This window comes from Onychostoma macrolepis, chromosome 21, assembly GCF_012432095.1.
Source record: "Onychostoma macrolepis isolate SWU-2019 chromosome 21, ASM1243209v1, whole genome shotgun sequence".
Classification (NCBI taxonomy): domain Eukaryota; kingdom Metazoa; phylum Chordata; class Actinopteri; order Cypriniformes; family Cyprinidae; genus Onychostoma; species Onychostoma macrolepis.
Genome location: NC_081175.1, coordinates 28,967,963 through 28,987,496, shown reverse-complemented (window position 1 = coordinate 28,987,496; position 19,534 = coordinate 28,967,963). Strand labels below are relative to the sequence as shown.

General features: G+C 37.0%; 2 protein-coding genes and 1 pseudogene across 4 annotated transcripts; all 3 read left to right on the top strand.

The window, feature by feature from the left end:
* The first annotated feature begins 2,735 nt into the window (after positions 1-2,735).
* Positions 2,736-4,318, top strand: LOC131528400 (vitelline membrane outer layer protein 1 homolog). The gene is made up of 4 exons (XM_058757483.1): positions 2,736-2,921; positions 3,384-3,499; positions 3,651-3,713; positions 4,120-4,318. The coding sequence occupies exons 1-4, from the start codon at positions 2,736-2,738 to the stop codon at positions 4,316-4,318; spliced, it is 564 nt and encodes a 187-aa protein (XP_058613466.1).
* Positions 4,319-9,422: 5,104 nt separating this feature from the next.
* Positions 9,423-14,030, top strand: LOC131528233 (vitelline membrane outer layer protein 1-like). Of its 3 annotated transcripts, XR_009267823.1 has the most exons (6): positions 9,423-9,779; positions 10,000-10,133; positions 10,292-10,405; positions 11,668-11,849; positions 11,921-12,009; positions 13,977-14,030. XR_009267823.1 is itself a non-coding variant. In XM_058757238.1 (5 exons), the coding sequence occupies exons 1-4, from the start codon at positions 9,582-9,584 to the stop codon at positions 11,846-11,848; spliced, it is 627 nt and encodes a 208-aa protein (XP_058613221.1). In that variant the 5' UTR covers positions 9,423-9,581; the 3' UTR covers position 11,849; positions 11,921-13,080. The 3 variants fall into 3 exon arrangements, 2 of the variants coding, with proteins under 2 accessions (XP_058613221.1, XP_058613222.1); XM_058757238.1 differs by lacking the exon at positions 13,977-14,030 and having other exon boundaries at positions 11,921-13,080; XM_058757239.1 differs by lacking the exons at positions 11,921-12,009; positions 13,977-14,030 and adding an exon at positions 10,780-10,831 and having other exon boundaries at positions 11,668-11,805.
* On the top strand, positions 13,777-16,033 carry LOC131528232 (vitelline membrane outer layer protein 1-like; annotated as a pseudogene).
* Positions 16,034-19,534: the final 3,501 nt, after the last annotated feature.

Here is a 19,534-nt window from a genome sequence, read left to right as displayed (position 1 = left end):
TATGACCTGAACCATTTGAGTACCATCCCAGAAAGCCCGATCCAGTTTTCCAGTCTCTCTAGAAGTATGTTATGATCAACCGTATCAAACGCAGCACTAAGATCTAGTAGTACCAGAACTGATATTTTGCCTGAATCAGAATTGAAGCGAATATCATTTATTATCTTAATGAGTGCTGTCTCTGTGCTATGATGTGCTCGGAAACCAGATTGAAAATTGTCCAGGTATCCATTTAAGTTTAAGTAGTTGTTCAGCTGATTAAAAACTACCTTTTCAATAATCTTACCTATGAACGGAAGATTTGATATTGGTCTATAGTTGTTCAACATTGTGTTATCAAGATTGCGCTTTTTCAGAAGGGGCTTAACAACTGCAGTTTTCAGGGAGTTTGGAAAAGTCCCAGAAAGAAGTGAAGCGTTCACCACTTCTAAGAGATCTGTTTCTAAACAGTCAAGCACACTTTTGAAAAAAAGATGTGGGAAGTGTGTCAAGATAGCATGTTGATGATTTAAGGTGCTGTACTATTTCTTTCAAAATTTTGCAATCAATTTCTTCAAAAACAGACATAGTCACTTCTTTTTGAAATTGCGGTCGAATCTGTGTGACCTCTGCAAAAGTGGATATGCCATATCTTTCTGATATTATTGATCTTCTCAGAAAAGAAGGAAGCAAACTCATTGCATTTACTGTCGGAGAGCATTTCACTGGGAATCTGACTTGGGGGGTTTGTCAGTCTCTCAACAGTAGCAAAAAGAGTGCGAGAGTTGTTTAAGTTACTGTTTATAAGGTTTGAGAAGAAGGTCTGTCTAGCTGTAGCTAGTTCCACATTGAAAGCATGAAGGCTGTCTTTATAGATGCTATAGTGAATTTCAAGTTTTCTATAGTGAGTTTCAAATCATTAAGAAATTATAGTTCTATTCTATTTTAAAAATATGGAGGTAAACGTGTGAATACATAGCCCAATGTTCGCACTTTTGGAGTAAAGTTTGTATGTTGTGTAGCGAAGCACTGATCAAAAATATGTAAGCAACGCGATTGAATATGTACAGTGTCTCATTATTCTGATCAAAATATCATTAACTCCCGATTGTTTTTGCATTCCTGGCAGAAATGAGAACTATTAGTGTCACTGTAACCAAGTAATATAGTGACCAAATATCGAAGCTATAATTTCAAGGTCAAATCAGAATATTTATTGTAAAAATGTTTTTGTAACAGCTGTCAAAAATAATCTATATATTTATTGCTGTGATTTGTGATATATATTTTTTTTTCAAAACACCCCCCCACCCCCATGGTTTGTTCACAAATCGCACCCTGACTATAACGGTGATCATTTTGTTCATTTATAAATATTAAATATTTAAATATTTTTGACTTAACCTGTTGTCTATGATAAGAAAGAATGCAAGGAGCTAAAGATAAAATTCAACAGGCTGGATGTGTGCAAGGCATGTGACAACATTTATAGGATGCACTGAGGAGGAGCCCAAACTACACTCAATGGCCAAGTGATGTGATATTGGCACAGATTCTGAGTAATAAACAATTCTTTGAGACTGTATAGTGCTCAAGATGGAAAAAGACATTTAGTTCCCACTTCCCAGGACATCTACAAAATGGATTAAAATGCTAATAAAGACAAGAAAAGATGAGACAAACACATGACAGTATGACTGAAATGTTAAAAGTGTTAAAAAAATAAAAAGAAATTAAACAAGTTTATTCTGTGGCACTTAAAAAAAATAATTTGGCACCTAATTTTGTTTCTTATAGGAGCCAATGGCCAATTTTTTTTTTTTTTGTCTCGAGCCCTGATTTATACACTACAGGCTTAAAAATAAAGGTTCTTTGTTGGCATTAATGGTTCCATAATGAACCGTTAACATCCATGAAATATTTCCATTGCATCAAAGTTCCTTTATAGTGCAGAAAGTTTCTTTTGAATATTAAAATTTAGTTTTCTTTTTGCTTAAAGGTCTTATTTATGTTTTACAGTATCTATTTTTCTTTGAAACCCCATGAAACATAAAAAATGTAAATACACTACCAAGCAAAGCAGCATTTGATCTGATCAGTCAGTGTTTGTCTAAAGTGTGTTTACATGCAGGTCATTGATTTTAATATTTAAGCTCATTTAGTCATTTAGTTTTGCACTGTTGCCTTGGTCACTGACTGGAACAATAATGTATTAATAATATAATAAACACCAATTCTTTAGTTAACTGATCTGAGTTTGCTCTGCAAATATTTATTTCTTCATGCAAAGTATCCTATGAACACTTATATAGTTTTTCTTATTTTTTATGCTTCATTTTTGACTGCCCTTGTGTAACTTCCTTTCATTATGTGCACATCATGGTTACACCTAGACAAAATGAGAAATAGACCTCGGACACACTGGTGCACCCGTGTGATAACAGCAACCAAGCACACCCAGAACACACACACACACACGTTCATACATGCATCGTAATTGTTGTTATATTTCTTAATATCCATATAGGGTATTTTATGACCTCTGTTTACTTTGACTGGATGCCGCGGGCATCCTGTATGTTGTTGTATGAATCTGTGTTGTATAAATACGATCCATCTTCCTTAATAATGTACACTATATTGTACACTATATTGTATATTAGTACACTAGCTCTCTGTCTGCTTGATCAATTAATTTTATCAGTATTTCAATCCATCAGACCAGTGCTGCAGCAATGCATCAGTTCATTTCCATGATGTCTTCACTGCTAGTCATTACTGGGCTGCAGGTGAGCGTTCAGGCCGGAGAAACACGACCTGAGCAAAGCTTTAGCAGACATTACAAATCGGAGCTGGATGTGGGGAATGGAGGGAGATGGGGGTCGTGGGGTCAGAGGAAAATGTGTCCAACTGGAACGTACGCCGCAGGGTTCAGTCTAATGGTAAGCTAAGAACTGACTTAATGACAGTATTATGGGGTTTGTTTAATGCTTGAAAGTGTAAGCTGGTGACTGAGGGTTGAAGGTTCAAATCTTTAGGAAAATATACACTTGTTGCTGTTAGTAATTAAATTCCAGGTATTTCTAAGGAAACTGCACCTGCTCAAGTTTTGACTGATTTGCTTAATACTAAAGAAACATGGAGTTGAATGTTACTATAGATTGGGTTAATCCAGGGATTCCCAGCCCTGTTCCTGAAGATACACCAACAAACATTTTTGATCACACTTGATTCAACTCATCAGCTCTTTAGTAGAGATTCCAAGATCTATAATGGACAGGTCAGATAAGGGAGGCATCCAAAATGTCTGATGTTGGTGTACGTCCAGGAACACTGGAGGTTGGAGTTCAGATAACTCCTTTTCTCTTTCTAATTTGTCTTAGTGTTGTTGTTTTGTTTTTAAGGTGGAAGATCCCATTGAAGGGGATGACACCGCACTCAACGGGATTCGCCTTCACTGCATTGATAAAGCCTCAAACTCACATCATGACTACGCCTCAGTTCAGTCAGATGTAGGCAGGTAATGGGCTGAAGAGTCCAAAGAGTAATAATGTAGCAGGTTTGCGGTTATTAAGAATTACATTAAGAGTCAGTTTCTTCTTAAGCTAGGCAAATGAATTTTCTTGAAAATAATGATTAGTTTGATCAATAAAACAGTGTTTTTTCTTCAGCTGGGGTCGGTGGACAGATATCAAATGGTGTCCTTTTGGATTCTTGACTGATTTTCAGTCAACGTGAACGTGCTTCTGTGCTGTGTTGAAAATGCTTTAGCCTAATTAGGTGCTCTAAAATGACCAGTCTTTTAAAAATTGCTTGTATATTACCCATTATTATCACCAAATCTTGGATTAAATATTTTTTTGTCAATTTGTTTTCTTTCAGATTTTGTTTTTCTTTTTGGAACTGGTTGATTGTAGGCCTCATTGATCTGTGCTTATGCACCTCAGTTGCATAAAAAAAAAAAAGAAAAAAAAAAAATAAACATTATTTGTGAATAATATGGACAATATTCACTCAAGTTTGCTCAAAATAAACTCAAACTCAAACAGGCCTTGCAAGTTCCAAGAGTTAGTTTTGCCTTATTTTGTTAGTATTGATTGAAACAACATCATAATGTTGTCACACCCAAATTTCTCCCAGGTTCAAATGCAGTCGAGGGTCTTTCCTGTTGGGTGACGGCACACACTGGGGCAACTGGGGCGACTGGGGCGACTGGGGCGACTGGAGTCAAACATGTGAAGGAAAAGAGATTTGTGGTATCAAAGCACAGGTAGAAGAGCCACAGGGATTTGGAGACGACACCGCTCTCAATGACGTGCGCATGTTCTGCTGCAATTAAGGTGATAAGTCCTCATCTGATCAAACACTCGGATCTCAGAGCTGTTTGTAAGATCTCAGTTAAGTTAGTGCTGGTTTATCTGAGTTTGGCTTTTCTTTCAGGTGTTAGAGGACGACAACAAGAACAACAAGAAGATCAGATGGATCATAATAATTGATCAATAATTGGCCACAGCCATATCACCCTGCAGCCCAAGACCGGTTGCCCATGGAAGCTAAGCAGGGCTGAGCCTGGTCAGTACCTGGATGGGAGACCTCCTGGGAAAACTAGGTTGCTGCTGGAAGAGGTGTTAGTGAGGCCAGCAGGGGGTGCTCACCCTGCAGTCTGTGTGGGTCCTAACGCCCCAGTATAGTGACGGGGACACTATACTGTAAAAAAGCACCGTCTTTCAGATGAGATGTTAAACCGAGGTCCTGACTCTCTGTGGTCATTAAAAATCCCATGACACTCATCGTAAAGATTAGGGGTGTGACCCCGGTGTCCTGGCCAAATTCCCTCCACTGGCCCTTGTCAATCATGGCTTCCCAATAATCCCCATCCACTTGATTGGCTCTACGACACTCTCTCCTCTCCACGTGTAGCTGGTGTGTGGTGAGCGCACTGGCGCCGTTGTCCTGTGGCTGCCGTCGCATCATCCAAGTGGATGCTGCACACCGGTGGTGGTTGAGGAGAGACCCCCACATGATTGTAAAGTGCTTTGGGTGTATTGCAATACACATGAAAGCGCTATATAAATGCCTCATTCATTCATTCATTTATTCATTCATCAGCATACTGTTCACATGAACCATGTCATACAACAGCCAGTCATTATCACAAAATAAAGCCTGAGATGTGATCAGGACCTCAACACAGAGCAGAGGCCGACTGTACATCATCTCACTTATTGTGTCTTATGAGTTCATGCATTTCACCATCCATTAACTCCATACTCTTCATTAACTGTAAAGCTGTCAACCTGGTTACCTGTCATTTTTCTGAGGGCATAATTATATCTTAACATCTATGACACATGAGGATGCTGCAGTACAATGGATGGTCCAGATAAATGGATTTCTGATAGTTGATGAATGGCCATCCTATTCCAATGAGACTGCAGCATCAGCAAGGAGGCGGTGGGTGATGATTTGGGTTGGAATATTGGGAAGTGAGATGTAAGGTCATTTTAGGGTATAAAAATGACTTCTGCAAGATATGTGGAGTTCAAAACTGACCATATTCTACTGTGGTATAAAATGAAGAATAGTGCTCTCGGAAATAAAAGGATTTTCATGCAGGACAACACACTTTCCCATGCTGCATAAATACCATGGTGCTAAACAGTGTGAAATCTGACCAAGATCTTCTGTGCTCTAAGTCACTCACAAATCTTTTGACAGTTCAATAATTTCTATTTGCTTTTCGCAAAATATTGTTTGTTTTGATACCTTTTGCAAGACATTGCATTGTTTCATACTTTTCATCTTCAGAAAGATCTTTCTTCCTCACCATATTTCATGAGAACTGTGACTTGCTTAATAATGTGGAACAACCTCTTTAAGTAGGGTTTCTATTTACCTAAGAAGAACTGGCAAACTATTGAACAAACCTGTCTGAGATTGATACCAGTTAACTAAAAAGATGAGTGCTGAGTGAGCTGTCATCAGTTGTTTCACTGCCGGAGCAGATGTAGACAAGAATGACTCCTAAGCGATTGAGGTGTTTTGTTGTTGGATGTAATAATGAACATAGCAGTCATCTCTTACACTCTTCATCTGAGCAGCTGAAGAGGATTAGGTTTGGTTCTGAAGGGAATGTGCCCTCCATCTACCTAAATGCGTCTATGTTCGCGCGAATCATTCGTGATCCAGCTTCACCTCCAGAAAAAGCGAGTACAAGGTTTTTTTAAATGAATCTTTGCAAATGGCCTTTCCTAATAATGTGCTAATTAGCAAGTTTCACGATGAATGCAGCTAAAGTAAACAGTACCCAGAGAGCAGATCGGAAGAGAGGGGTAGAGTCAGCAGAGCTCATTAACATTTAAAGGAGAATGACTCAATACCACTTGCTCTGACAAGAGCTGTTTTTGACAGGGTGAAAAAGGTGTTTTTTACACTACCAATGAGAAATTTTAACCAAACTATGTTACAGACTTTTCATTAAGACCCTAAAGAATAATATAAACTTGTGGAAAATGGGCATTATATGACCCCTTTAAATGCTTCTAAGACTGTATTCTGGTTCTTTGAATTTTTTTCACATTGAGTAAAGAACTTTAAGTGTCAGACTCTGAGCCTCTTGGTTATTTCCTCTGCAATTGGGTTTGACCTGCTCCAGTGGAGCAGCAGTAAGTACCAAGGATATACAACCTGCAGACCTGAGTTCAATCCCCATCTGGATCATAACACATTATTGTCTTGAAGAATAAAATAGATAAACACTGATTCTGTAGCTATGTGTATTCATTTCTTTGTGCAACTTACTTGAGAAGTCAAGTTGTATGAAAATACTTTTAGTCAGTGGCAGTTCTGAGGTGAGTAGATAGCCGGGGCATCAAAATACACAGGATACACTTATTTACATACACTTTTTTTAAAAAAAGTTACATTGGCTAAGTGGCTTTATTTTTATTTATTTATTTATTTTTAAGCCAAGTATAGGCCTAATTAAACATGCAGGGTTCTATACACTTATTTTTTATTTTATTTTATTTTTATATTTCTAGCACTTGTACATACATTTATACTGCACATAAAAATTGCATAAATAATGTTATGAGATTAATGTTTTAAATATAAAAACTGGAATATAGAAATTTAAAATGACAGAAAAAAAAATAGAATGACACTTTTAAATATGTAACTAAAATTACCAGTGTTACAACATTAAAATCATGTTAAAATCATTTGTAGCTTTTTAAAATGTGCATCATCATATGAATTGAAAGTTTAATGATATTTGTAAGCAGTTAAATTTACATTAAATGATCTATTAATAGGTAATGGTTAATAAGTACATTAGTAAACATCGACAAGCATATTATCTCAAATTTCCAGTTATGTTAATACATATTAACTAATGATCTGTTCTGCAATAAATAATGTTTGTTAATGATGTATTAATGTAAGTTATTATAAAGTGTTACCAAAAAAAGTAAATAAGCAAAGCTGTTTCAAAGGGCACATGCTTTTACCGTCAATGAGCAGCATTTGTGCCAATAAGTCAGTGTTTGTATAAAGTGTTTTTACATACAGGTCATTGACTTTAATATTCGAGTTCATTTAGTCATTTAGTTTTGCATTGCTGTCTTGATAACCGGCTGGAGCAATAATATGAATAAACTTTACGATTCTTTAGTTAACTAATCTGAATTTGTTCTTTGGATATATCTTTCTTCACGCACCAAAATTTTTCATTCAGTGTAAACTGTATGCAAAGTGTCTGATTTTGTGTTTTTGATGAGTGAAATATTAAGCATGCACTGCAACAGAGTATATAAGACCTTAAATTAAATGACAAGCATTTTTTTTTTTTTTTTTACAAGTTTACTATTTCCGAACCACATGAGGGAGATTAAATAATGACAGAATGATAATTTTTAGCTGATCACTTTCTTTAACACTTGCTTCCTTGCAATCATTCTTACTCACTTGAGGAAATAGTAAACTTGTAAACAAATGCTTGACATTTAATTTAAAGGGGTCATCGGATGCCCATTTTCCACAAATTGATATGATTCTTTAGGGTTTTAATGAAAAGTCTATAACATACTTTGGTTAAAATTTCTCAATGGTAGTGTAAAACAACACCCTTTTTACCCTGTCAAAATCAGCTCTGTTTTCAGCAAGCTGTTTTTTAGTCCATGTCGCTTTAAATGCTAATGAGCTCTGCTGACCCCGCCCCTCTCTTCTGTGGGGTGATGAGTAGACTGTAAACTTCAGCTGCAAAACTTGCTAACTAGCACATTATTGGGAAAGGCGATTTGCAAAGATTCATAAAAAAACCTTATGCTCACTTCTTGTCACAGTGCACACAGCAGGAAGGAACAAGGAGACGAGGATAACTCAATTAACAGTCTTTAATGACTCCAAACAAGACAGGGCAAGACAAGGCAAGGTTGACACAGACAGGAACACCGGGGAATAACGAGTAGACCAGATGAAAACTAACTAAACAGGCAGGAACTAAATACACATGATAATTAGACATAATTTCTAAAACACAGCTGGACAGGAATTAACTAATAATCACACTTAACAAGGACAGGAACATGACCAAATAAGGAAACAAGAGGCGGGAACACATGACACACACGACAGAGGACTGACACTTCTTCTGTAGATGAAGCTGGATCACAAATGATTCGCACGAACATAGACGCATTTAGGCAGATCGGGATCGATGCATTCCCTTCAAAACGAAAGTAACGTTAATCCTCTGCGTCTTCAGCAGCTCAGATGTCGGGAGTAAATGACGACTGCTATATTCATTTTTACATCCAACAACAAAACACTTCAATCACTTAATCGGAGACATCCTGTCTTCCCCTGCACCGGAGTCGACTCAATGGCGGACAGCTCTCAGCTCTCTCGGGGCGGGTCTAATGTAAGATGGTCTTGTCAATCAACTATCGTGGGAGGGGCCTGCGCAGAACTACGTCATTCTGACAGGAATCTCAGAACAGCCTGATTTGAGAAAGGGGATTTTAAAATAGGGATTATAAAAAAAAAAACACTGGGTGGATTTTTATCATTATAGGATGGATGTGTACACACACTTCCAACACACATTTATGTTCAAACAACTTGTAAAGTGAATTTTGCAATTGATGACCCCATTAAGGTCTTATATTCTCTGTTGCAGTGCATGCTTAATATTTCACTCATCAAAAACACAAAATCAAACGAGCAACTCAACATTTTACAGGCATTTTACCAAGAAAAACAGTTTTCAGGGACATTTACGGTTAAGCATACAGATATTTTGCTGGATCAGTGTTTGTATTTTTGTGTTTTCAGTCATGTACAGGTTGTTGACGTGTGCTCTTTGCTCCTGGCTGCTGATTGGCTAGATCCAGAAAATCACAATACTGATAAACTATATAAATGTATTCTGAAAAATCAGACATATTCTGTGGACAGACTACAGTCGGCTCAGGTTTTCTGTTCTGGATTTGAAGAAACTATTGTTCCTTTGAGCAGTTTTACTGACCCTGGATCAGTTTTTGGTATAGAAATCAAACGGAATTAATTTCATCAGTATTTTTTATCGATCAGATTCAGCAATGCATCACTTTGTTTCTTTACTGTTAATCATTATTGGGCTGCATGTGAGCATTCAGACATACGTAATGGATTCTGATCCAGACATCAACAGAAAAAACAGATGGTGGCTGAATGTGTACTATGCAACGAACTGGGGATCATGGGGGTTTAAGGACATCTGTCCAAATGGGACGTACGCCGCAGGGTTCAGTCTAAAGGTAAGTCTGGCATTGACTCTATTACTTTTAAATGGTTAAACATGAGCTGGTGACTGATCATTACTTGTTAGTCATTTAATTCCAGGTATCTCCAGGGAACTGCACCTGTTTAATACTACAGGACATGAAGATCAATGTTACTATGGGATGGTTACAGTTAACTTTTAAATGATTGATTGTAGCTCTTTCAAATTTAGGAGTGTTGTGTTGTTTTATCCAGGTGGAACAACTTTCCCATGGCTTTTGGGATGATAACACTGCACTCAACGGGATTCGCCTTCACTGCATCGATCCGTCCAAAGGCTTATCAAGCTCGTATGAGAAATACGCCTCAGTTCAGTCAGATGTAGGAAGGTAATCGGCTCAGTCTGCAAAATAGGAATATTAATTATAGCAGGTTTGGGGTTATTATGAATTCTTACATTAAGGGTTAGAAGCAGCGTCTTCATAAGTTACAGTAGACAAATCAATTTTCTTGAATTTTCAGTAGTAAACCTGTGTTTTTTGTTCAGCTGGGGTCAGTGGACAGAAATCAAATGGTGTCCTTCTGGATTATTGACAGCATTTCAGCTGAGAGTCGAATCTTTCCAAGGAATTGAAGACGACACAGCCGCAAACAACATCAGGTGAGTATTTGGCTGTCCTTTACTTTGAGATATGCAGAAGTCCATTTTTAAAAGGCAATCTTTGCAGTTTAATGGCATACCTGCAAACTCAGAAGAGGTGAAAAGGCAATATGGTTCCTAATATAAACCTTGTAGGGGGGTCTGGGGGCAAGAAGAAAATTTTTTGAGAATTTAATCCGGTGCACTCTGACAACACAATAAAGGGAAAAGACAACATTTGATTCAAATAAAAAAAGCACATTTATACCACAAGCTTTTTGGACAGTGCAACTCTGTCGTCATCTTTGTGAGCAGGGGAGTAATTTATTTTTGCTAATTTTAAAGTTCACATTAGAGTGTGCATACTATCAACAAACTCCATCTTTCCACTGCAGGAAACACAGAAGCTGCATCTGAAGTGACATGAGACTGTTTAATGAAACTGAGGTGCCATAAATGCATTTACACCACAACATTTCAAATGCATAAATAATTTTATAAGATTAATCTTTTAAATATTTTTAAACATACAAGTTAAAAATGTCGGCGAAAATGCAATACTTTTAAATATGAAACCAAACCACCGGTAGATGACAGCAAATGACTGTTTTAATGAGCGAGTCATTTAGTCATTCCTTCAACTGATTCATTCAAACGGCTGATTCATTCAGAAAGGAGGCAAGTGACTGTCTTTATGAACGGGTTACTGAATCATTGACTCACTCCATTCATTCAAAAACGTGATTCAGTCAGTAACAAAACATCGCTGTGTGTTCTGCTGTGGCTTTGACTGAAACTATTTTCATCAGCGAACTTGATCAAAAACAGTCAATATTGAATAACAAATTGCGAACTTTGTGTCAGCTTCACTCACAGTGAAGAACTTTTACGCCGATGACATGTTTACATGCAAATGTGAGCGAAAGTGTGACGTCAAAACGGCCAAAGTACCTCGAGAGCGATTCGAAAGCATGCGGAGCCACCTGCTCTCTGTAGCTCTCGCGGTGCTTTGATGTCATACAACAGTCGGCCAATGCAGCCCCCCCTAAAAGACTCTACACGATTCACATAAATGACATATTCTGATTCAAAGCTTGCAGGTATGTAATAAACACAGTCACTAGATTCACCATTTTAATTTGATTAATTGTACAGCCCTACTTTTGATTTCTGTTCTGTGACATTACATGTTATACAATAAAATCTGTTTTAATAACTGGATTACGAGATTCGGTCTGCGTTTTCAAATAATATTTTTCTCTTCTTTTTGAACCTTTTTTCAGATTCAGATGCAGCGGAGGGTCTTTGCTGCAGGGTGCTGGCACAGCCTGGGGCGAGTGGGGCTATATGAGCACAACATGTGAAGGAAAAGGGATTTGTGGCATCATGACGCGGATAGAAGAGCCGCAGGGAATGAGAGATGACACCGCTCTCAATGACGCGAGCATGTTATGCTGTGATTAAGGTGATGTGATCGCAATCAAACACTTGGATTGTCACATACTGCAGAGCAACTGAGTTTGTTTTTTCTTTCAGGAGTTAGAGGATGGCAGCAAGAACAGCAAGAAGATCAGATGGATCATAATAATTGATACTTTACAAAACTGCAGTATGACACAGTTCATGTAAGTGATAATGTATATTAAGCCGGTCATTATCACAAAATAAAATACTAATAGGATGATCAAGACCATGACAAAAAGCCAAGGTTGCCTGGATCATCTTGCTTGTTATTTTATTTTTGTGCCAAATATCATTAAAGTGTCTTTCTGAGAAGCACCTTGTAGTCACACAGCTTTTATCACAACATTTTACATCAGATGTTTGATTGCATTTGTGCATGTGGCAGACGGTTCGATCTAAAGTGACTTACACTGCATTCAAAGTCTTATCCATTAATGCATTTCCTGAGAATGAACAGTGAACTCTACAAGAACACTAGTGAACTCATATCTTTCTCTTTACTGCTATAGTACGAAATGAACATGAATGAACATCAAAAAAGGTAGGCTATTTTATAAGATAGCCTAGTACAACTTACTGAAATGTCTCATGTAATCGCTTATTTAGTGTTTCAAACTGCAGAAAACTTGTAAAGCTCAAACAGTGCCATGTAACAAAACATTTACCTCAGAATAACCACTCAGCGTCCATTCAGCTAAAAAATGGCTATAAAGATGATCATTTTGCTACTTAATAAAATTTTAAACATTTAAATATTTTTATTTGTTGTCTATGATAAGAAAGAATGCAAGGAGATAAAGATAAAATTCAACACCTATATAATTGCCTGTTACTAATGAAGAAAAACAGGCTGGATGTGTGCAAGACATCTGACAACATTTATAGGATGCACCCAAACTACACTCAATGGCCAAGTGATGTGATATTGGCACAGATTCTGTGTAATAAACAATTCTTTGAGACTGTATAGTGCTCAAGTTGGAAAAAGACATTTAGTTCCCACTTTCCAGGACATCTACAAAATGGATTAAAATGCTAATAAAGAAAAGAAAAGATGAGACAAACACATGACAGTATGACTGAAATGTTAAAACTGTTTAAAAAAATTAAGAAATTAAACAAGTTTATTCTGTGGCACTTAAAAAATAATAATTTGGCACCTAATTTTGTTTCTTATAGGAGCCAATGGCTCCTTAGTTGATTTTTTTTTTTTTGTCTGAAGCCCTCATTTATACACTACATGCTTAAAAATAAAGGTTATTTGTTGGCATTAATGGTTCCATAATTAACTGTTAACATCCATGAAATATTTCCATTGCATCAAAGTTTCTTTCTAGTGCAGAATGGTTCTTTTGAATATTAAAATGTAGTTTTCTTTTTGCTTAAAGGTCTTATTTATGTTTTACAGTATCTATTTTTCTTTGAAACCTCATTAACAGTAAAAATGAAAATACACTACCAAGCAAAGCAGCATTTGATCTGATCAGTCAGTGTTTGTCTAAAGTGTGTTTACATGCAGGTCATTGATTTTAATATTCAAGTTCACTTAGTCATTTAGTTTGATCTGAGTTTGCTCATCAAATATTTATTTCTTTGTGCAAAGCATCATATGAACACTGTCGATTTTCTTATTTCTTATTCTAATTATAAATTTTGTATATAGTTTTTTTTTTTTTTTAAGCTTCACTTTTGACTGCCCTTGTGTAACTTCCTTTCATTATGTGCACATCATGGTTACACCTAGACAAAATTAGAAATAGACCTCGGACACACTGGTGCACCCGTGTGATAACAGCAACCAAGCACACACACACACACACACACACGTTCATACATGCATCGTAATTGTTGTTATATTTCTTAATATCCATATAGGGTATTTTTTTTACCTCTGATTACTTTGATTGGATGCTGCGGGCATCCTGTATGTTGTTGTATGAATCTGTGTTGTATAAATATGACCCGTCTTCCTTAATAAAGTTGAGAATTTTATGATAGTGCACTAGCTCTCTATGTCTGCTTGATCCATTAATTAATTTTAATCAGTATTTCAATCCATCAGACTGCTGCAGCAATGCATCAGTTCATTTCTATGATGTTTTCACTGCTAGTCATTATTGGGCTGCAGGTGAGCGTTCAGGCCGGAGAAAGACGTCCCGAGCGAAACTCTAGCAGACATTACATATCAGAGCTGGCTGTGCGGAATGGAGGAGATGGGGTCGGGGTCGCAGGGAAATGTGTCCAACTGGAACGTACGCCGCAGGGTTCAGTCTAAAGGTATGCTAAGAATTGAATTAATTACAGTAGTACGGGGTTTGTTTAATGCTTGAAAGTGTAAGCTGGTGAAAAAAAATAACTCTGGAGTTGCTGTTAGTAATTCTGTTAGTAATTCAGTTCCAGGTATTTCTAAGGAAACTGCCCTGCTCAAGTTTTTGACTGCTTTTTTGCTTAATACTAAAGAAACATGGAGTTGAATGTTTCTATGGATTGGGTTAGTCCAGGCATTTCCAGCCCTGTTCCTGAAGGAAACTCCATGTAGAAACCAAGTTAGTAGAAACTCCAAGATCTATAATGGATAGGTCAGATAAGGGAGGCATCCAAAATGTCAGATGTTGGTGTACCTCTAAGAACACTGGAGGTTGTAGTTAAGATTACTCCTTTTTTCTTTCTAATTTGTCTTAGTGTTGTTGTTGTTTGTTTTGTTTTGTTTTGTTTTGTTTTGTTTTTAAGGTGGAATATCCTGTTGGTCATCGGGATGATACTGCACTTAATGGGATTCAACTTCACTGCGTTAAAAAGAATAGTAAAGGTTTACCACACTCGTATCACAACTACGCCTCAGTTCGGTCAGATGTAGGCAGGTAATCGGCTAAAGAGTCCAAAGAGTAATAATGTAGCAGCTTTGAAGTTATTAAGAATTGTTATGTTAAGAGTCAGTTTCTTCATAAGCTAGACAAATGAATTCAATTCAAAATCATGAATCAATAAAACAGTGTTTTTTCTTCAGCTGGGGTCGGTGGACAGATATCAAATGGTGTCCTTCTGGATTCTTGACTGCTTTTCAGCTGAGAGTTGAACGCCCTCAAGGAGTTGGTGACGACACGGCCGCAAACAATATCAGGTGAACATTTGCTTTTGTGCTGTGCCAAAAATGCTTTAACCTAATTTGGTGCTCCAAAATGACAAATGTCTTTTTAAAAGACTTGTCATTTTAGAGTAGCAAATTAGGTTAAAGCATTTTCAGCAAATTTCAGCAACATTATCAACAATTCTCAGACTACATCTTTTTTGTCTATTTGTTTTCTTTCAAATTTTGTATTTCTTTTTAGAACTGATTGATTGTAGGCGTCATTGATCTGTGCTTATGCACCTAAGTTTTAGAGTACACTGTAAAAAAATAAAAATAGTATTGGTATTGACTGAAACAACAAATTCTATCATAATGTTGTCACAACTAAATTTCTCCCAGGTTCAAATGCAGTCGAGGGTCTTTCCTGTTGGGTGACGGCACACACTGGGGCGATTGGGGCGACTGGAGTCAAACATGTAAAAGAAAAGGGATCTGTGGTATCAAGACACGCGTAGAAGGGCCTCGGGGCATTGGAGACGACACCGCTCTCAATGACGTGCGCATGTTCTGCTGCGCTTAAGGTGATGCCATCACAATCAAACACTCGGATCGCAGAGCTGTTTGTAAGATCTCAGTGATGTTAGTACTGGCTTATCTGAGTTTGTCTTTTCTTTCAGGTGTTAGAGGACGACAACAAGAACAGCAAGAAGATCAGATGGATCATAATAATTGATCAGCATACTTTTATGAGTTCACATGAACTCCATACTCTTCATTAAAGGGGGTCATCGGATGCAAAATTCACTTTTCAAGTTGTTTGAACACCCATCCATCCTATAATGACAAAAAATCCACCCAGTGGGTTTTTAAAAACCCCTATTTTAAAATCCCCTTTCTCAAATCAGGCTGTTCTGAGATTCCTGTCAGAATGATGTAGTTCTGCGCAGGATGCTCCCACAATAGTTGATTGACAAGACCTTCTTACCTTAGACCCGCCCTGAATGAGCTGAGAGCTGTCCGCCATTGAGTCCACTCCAGTGCAGGGGAAGACAAGATGTCTCTGATTAAAGGGATAGTTCACCCAAAAATGAAAATTTGATGTTTATTCGTTACCCTCAGGGTATTCAATATGGTGATTTTGTTTCTTCAGCAGAACACAAACGAAGATTTTAATCAAACCGTTGCAGTCTGTCAGTCATATAATGCCAGTCACACATACCTGAGAGAAAACCATGCACAGACAAATCCAAATTAAACCTTGTGGCTCATGACCATACATTGATGTCCTAAGACATGAAACGATCAGTTTGTGCGAGAAACTGAACAGTATTTATATCATATTTTACCTCTGATACACCGCAATGTCCAACCATCCTGAGCTCATCCACAACAACCAGCGCGTGACATGTCAACAGCTCTGGAACATAGATGTATATATACATCGATATATACATAGATCCTTATGTATCGTGGCTCATAGAAACCATTGCTAATGAGGCATCTCTGTATATATTTCTATGTGCCAGAGCAGGTTGACGCGTCACGCACCGGATGTTGTGACAGTCGGACATTGCCTGTATCAGAGGTAAAAAATGATATAAATACTGTTCAGTTTCTTGCACAAACCAATCGTTTCGTGTCTTAGGACATCAATGTATCGTCACGAGCCGCAAGGTTTAACTTGGATTTGTGTGTGCATGTTTTTTTTTCTCCCAAAGATTGTGTGCCCATTGACTGGCATTATAGGACTAACAGACTGCAAATCTTCGTTTGTGTTCTACTGAAGAAACAAAGTCACCTACATCTTGGATGCCCTGGGGCTAAGCAGATCAAATCGAATTTTGATCCAGCCTCACAGAAGAAGTGAGTATAAGGTTTTTTTTGAATAACCGCCTTTCCTAATAATGTGCTAGTTAGCCAGTTTCACGGCTGAAGTTTACAGTCTGCTCGTCACTCCACAGAAGAGAGGGGCGGGGTCAGCAGAGCTCATTAGCATTTAAAGCGACATGGACTAGAATGGCTTGCTGAAAACAGAGCTGATTTTGACAGGTTTAAAAAGGTGTTTTTTACACTGCCATTGAGGAATTTTAACCAAAGTATGTTATAGACTTTTAATTAAAACCCTAAAGAATCATATCAGCTTGTGCAAAATGAGCATCCGATGACCCCTTTAACTTTAAAGCTGTCAACCTGGTTACCTGTCATTTTTCTGAGGGCATAATTATATCCTAACATCTATTCAAATATTAATTTAGCTTGAAATGACATTAGTGTTTGTCTGTTGATTAATGTGCTTCTTCGTTGACCTGATTGAAATCATTCACAATTGAATATCTCTTTGCATCTCATTAATTTAATTTTTTTAGTTTTCATGATTGACTAATCAAAAAATGAAGAAATGTTTTGTGAAGAACAGGCACTTTTCCAATAACATTAATTCGTGCATCAAAGCATGAGAAGAGTCCTTACAATAAATAATCAAATGATTCCTGTGAACCCATTAAATATATAGGTTCAAAACATCTTACCTTGTATTTTTATCTTGTTTTCCAATACAAATACCTAAACATTCTTAAAGGTGCACTAAGCAATTTTTGAAAAGCACTTTTGAAATCAGTGTTGGACAGATATTAGTAGATCAACTACAGACAGAGAGAGATGGCAGATAAAAAAAGAGGAAAATATCGGAGGAACAAAACATTAAAAAGAAGGGTTACGACCAGTCAAGATGTAGGACCCACATAAATATTGGAGCAGCTTTCCAGCAGTGGAGAGAACTCAAGGAGTTCTTGTTACCTTTCTGATGGCATATTTATATCCAACAGTCTTAAAAATAAAGGTTATTTGTTGGCATTTATGGTTCCATATACAGTAGAACCTTTAACATCCATGAAAACTTTCCATTGCATAAAAAAGTTTCTTTATATTGTAGAATGGTTCTTTTGAATATTAAAATGTTCTTCACATAATTCTCTTTCCTTTTTGCTTAAAGAATTTCTGCTTTACAGAATCTGTTTTTATTTAAAACGTTGTAAAAGACTAAAAAATGCAAATAAAATATCAAGCAAAGTTGTTTCAGTAGCATTTGATCTGATCAGTCAGTGTTTGTCTAAAGTGTGTTTACATGCTGTTCATTAATAAACACTGATCTGAGTTTACTCTGTGTAGCAAATTAGCTCAAAAGGGGAATATTTATCATTAATTATAACTGGTTATAATTAATAATACATATTCAGATTAGATCTTAGAATTAACTGTAACAGAGTCGATATTACAATTATTTGATCTGTCCGTCCACCAAGCAGACAATACAATTATTTATCAATTCTAGGATAGATTATTTTCCTGGCCAAGGAACAATAGCCTTCCTACTTATACAGTGCTAGCAGTAGTTCAGCATGTAGCAAGGAGCAGCATTCAGTGACTTAAAATCGTGAGCAGGACACAGAGACAAGCAATTGTGAATATAAGGGATTTAATAAATGGGACTATAGCTAACATACAACTAAACTAAGCAAGACATATGTATATATATATATATACACAGAATTAAGGAAAGTAAGGAAGAGAGAGAGAAGAGCAAAAGAATGGCAGTATTTCACATCAATTAACCCCAACCTAATGAAAATCATCAGAGAATCAAAATTCACCTTAAAAGGGGTTCAAACTTAAACACGCATCTAATTAGTTGTAAACGATTACTTGCATTGGTTTTGTTGCTGAATAAGAGTCCTGATGCGGTAGACAAAGAGGTTCTTGATGATTTCTTTAAGAGTGAGCTGAAGAATTTCCTCTGGTCCTTCTGAAGATAAGAAAGTCCACAGCGAGTCCACAAAGTTACTTGAAGTTAAAACTGCCAGAAGGTTAAACTCAAGAGGAGAGTTTTGTAGAGTGTTCGTCTCAAGAAGAAGAGTTTTGAGCGACAATTAGTCTGAGTTCGAAACTTTTGATAGTTCATAGCCGCACCCAGAAACTTTCTTTGTCTGCGTTTATGGCCCATTTGCATTTTTATTGCTGGTTTGGAGAGTTGGTGCAGTTTTACTTCAAAGCATAATAAAATGATTTGTTCAACCCAAGCTAAAGAATAATAATGTGCATTTGATCAGATATAACTGCAGTAAGATTATATATGATGCATTATGTGAATGCTTGGCTAAAGAGAGGTGTCTTTAATCTAGATTTAAACAGAGAGAGTGTGTCTGAACCCTGAACGTTATCAGGAAGGCTATTCCAGAGTTTGGGAACCAAAGTTGAGAATGTTATGGTAGTGCACTAGCTCTCTGTGTCTTCTTGATCAATTAATTAATTTTTATCAGTATTTTAATTCATCAGGCCAAGGAATTGGAGACAACACGGCCGCAAACAACATTGTGTGAGTATGTAGCAATATAAATCATCTTTTCCATTTAAGTCAAATCTGAATTTTCTCCAGGTTCAGATACATTTATAACTGCTTAATTATGGCCTAAATAAAGAAAATGTGTGTGTGTGTGTGTGTGTGTGTGTGTGTGTGTGTGTGAGATGTGTATTTGAAATTGTGGAGACCACTGGTCTAGTCAGGCTGTTGTTGGTGGTGGTGGTGGGGGTCATTCACTCCTCTTCGGAATGTGTTTGCA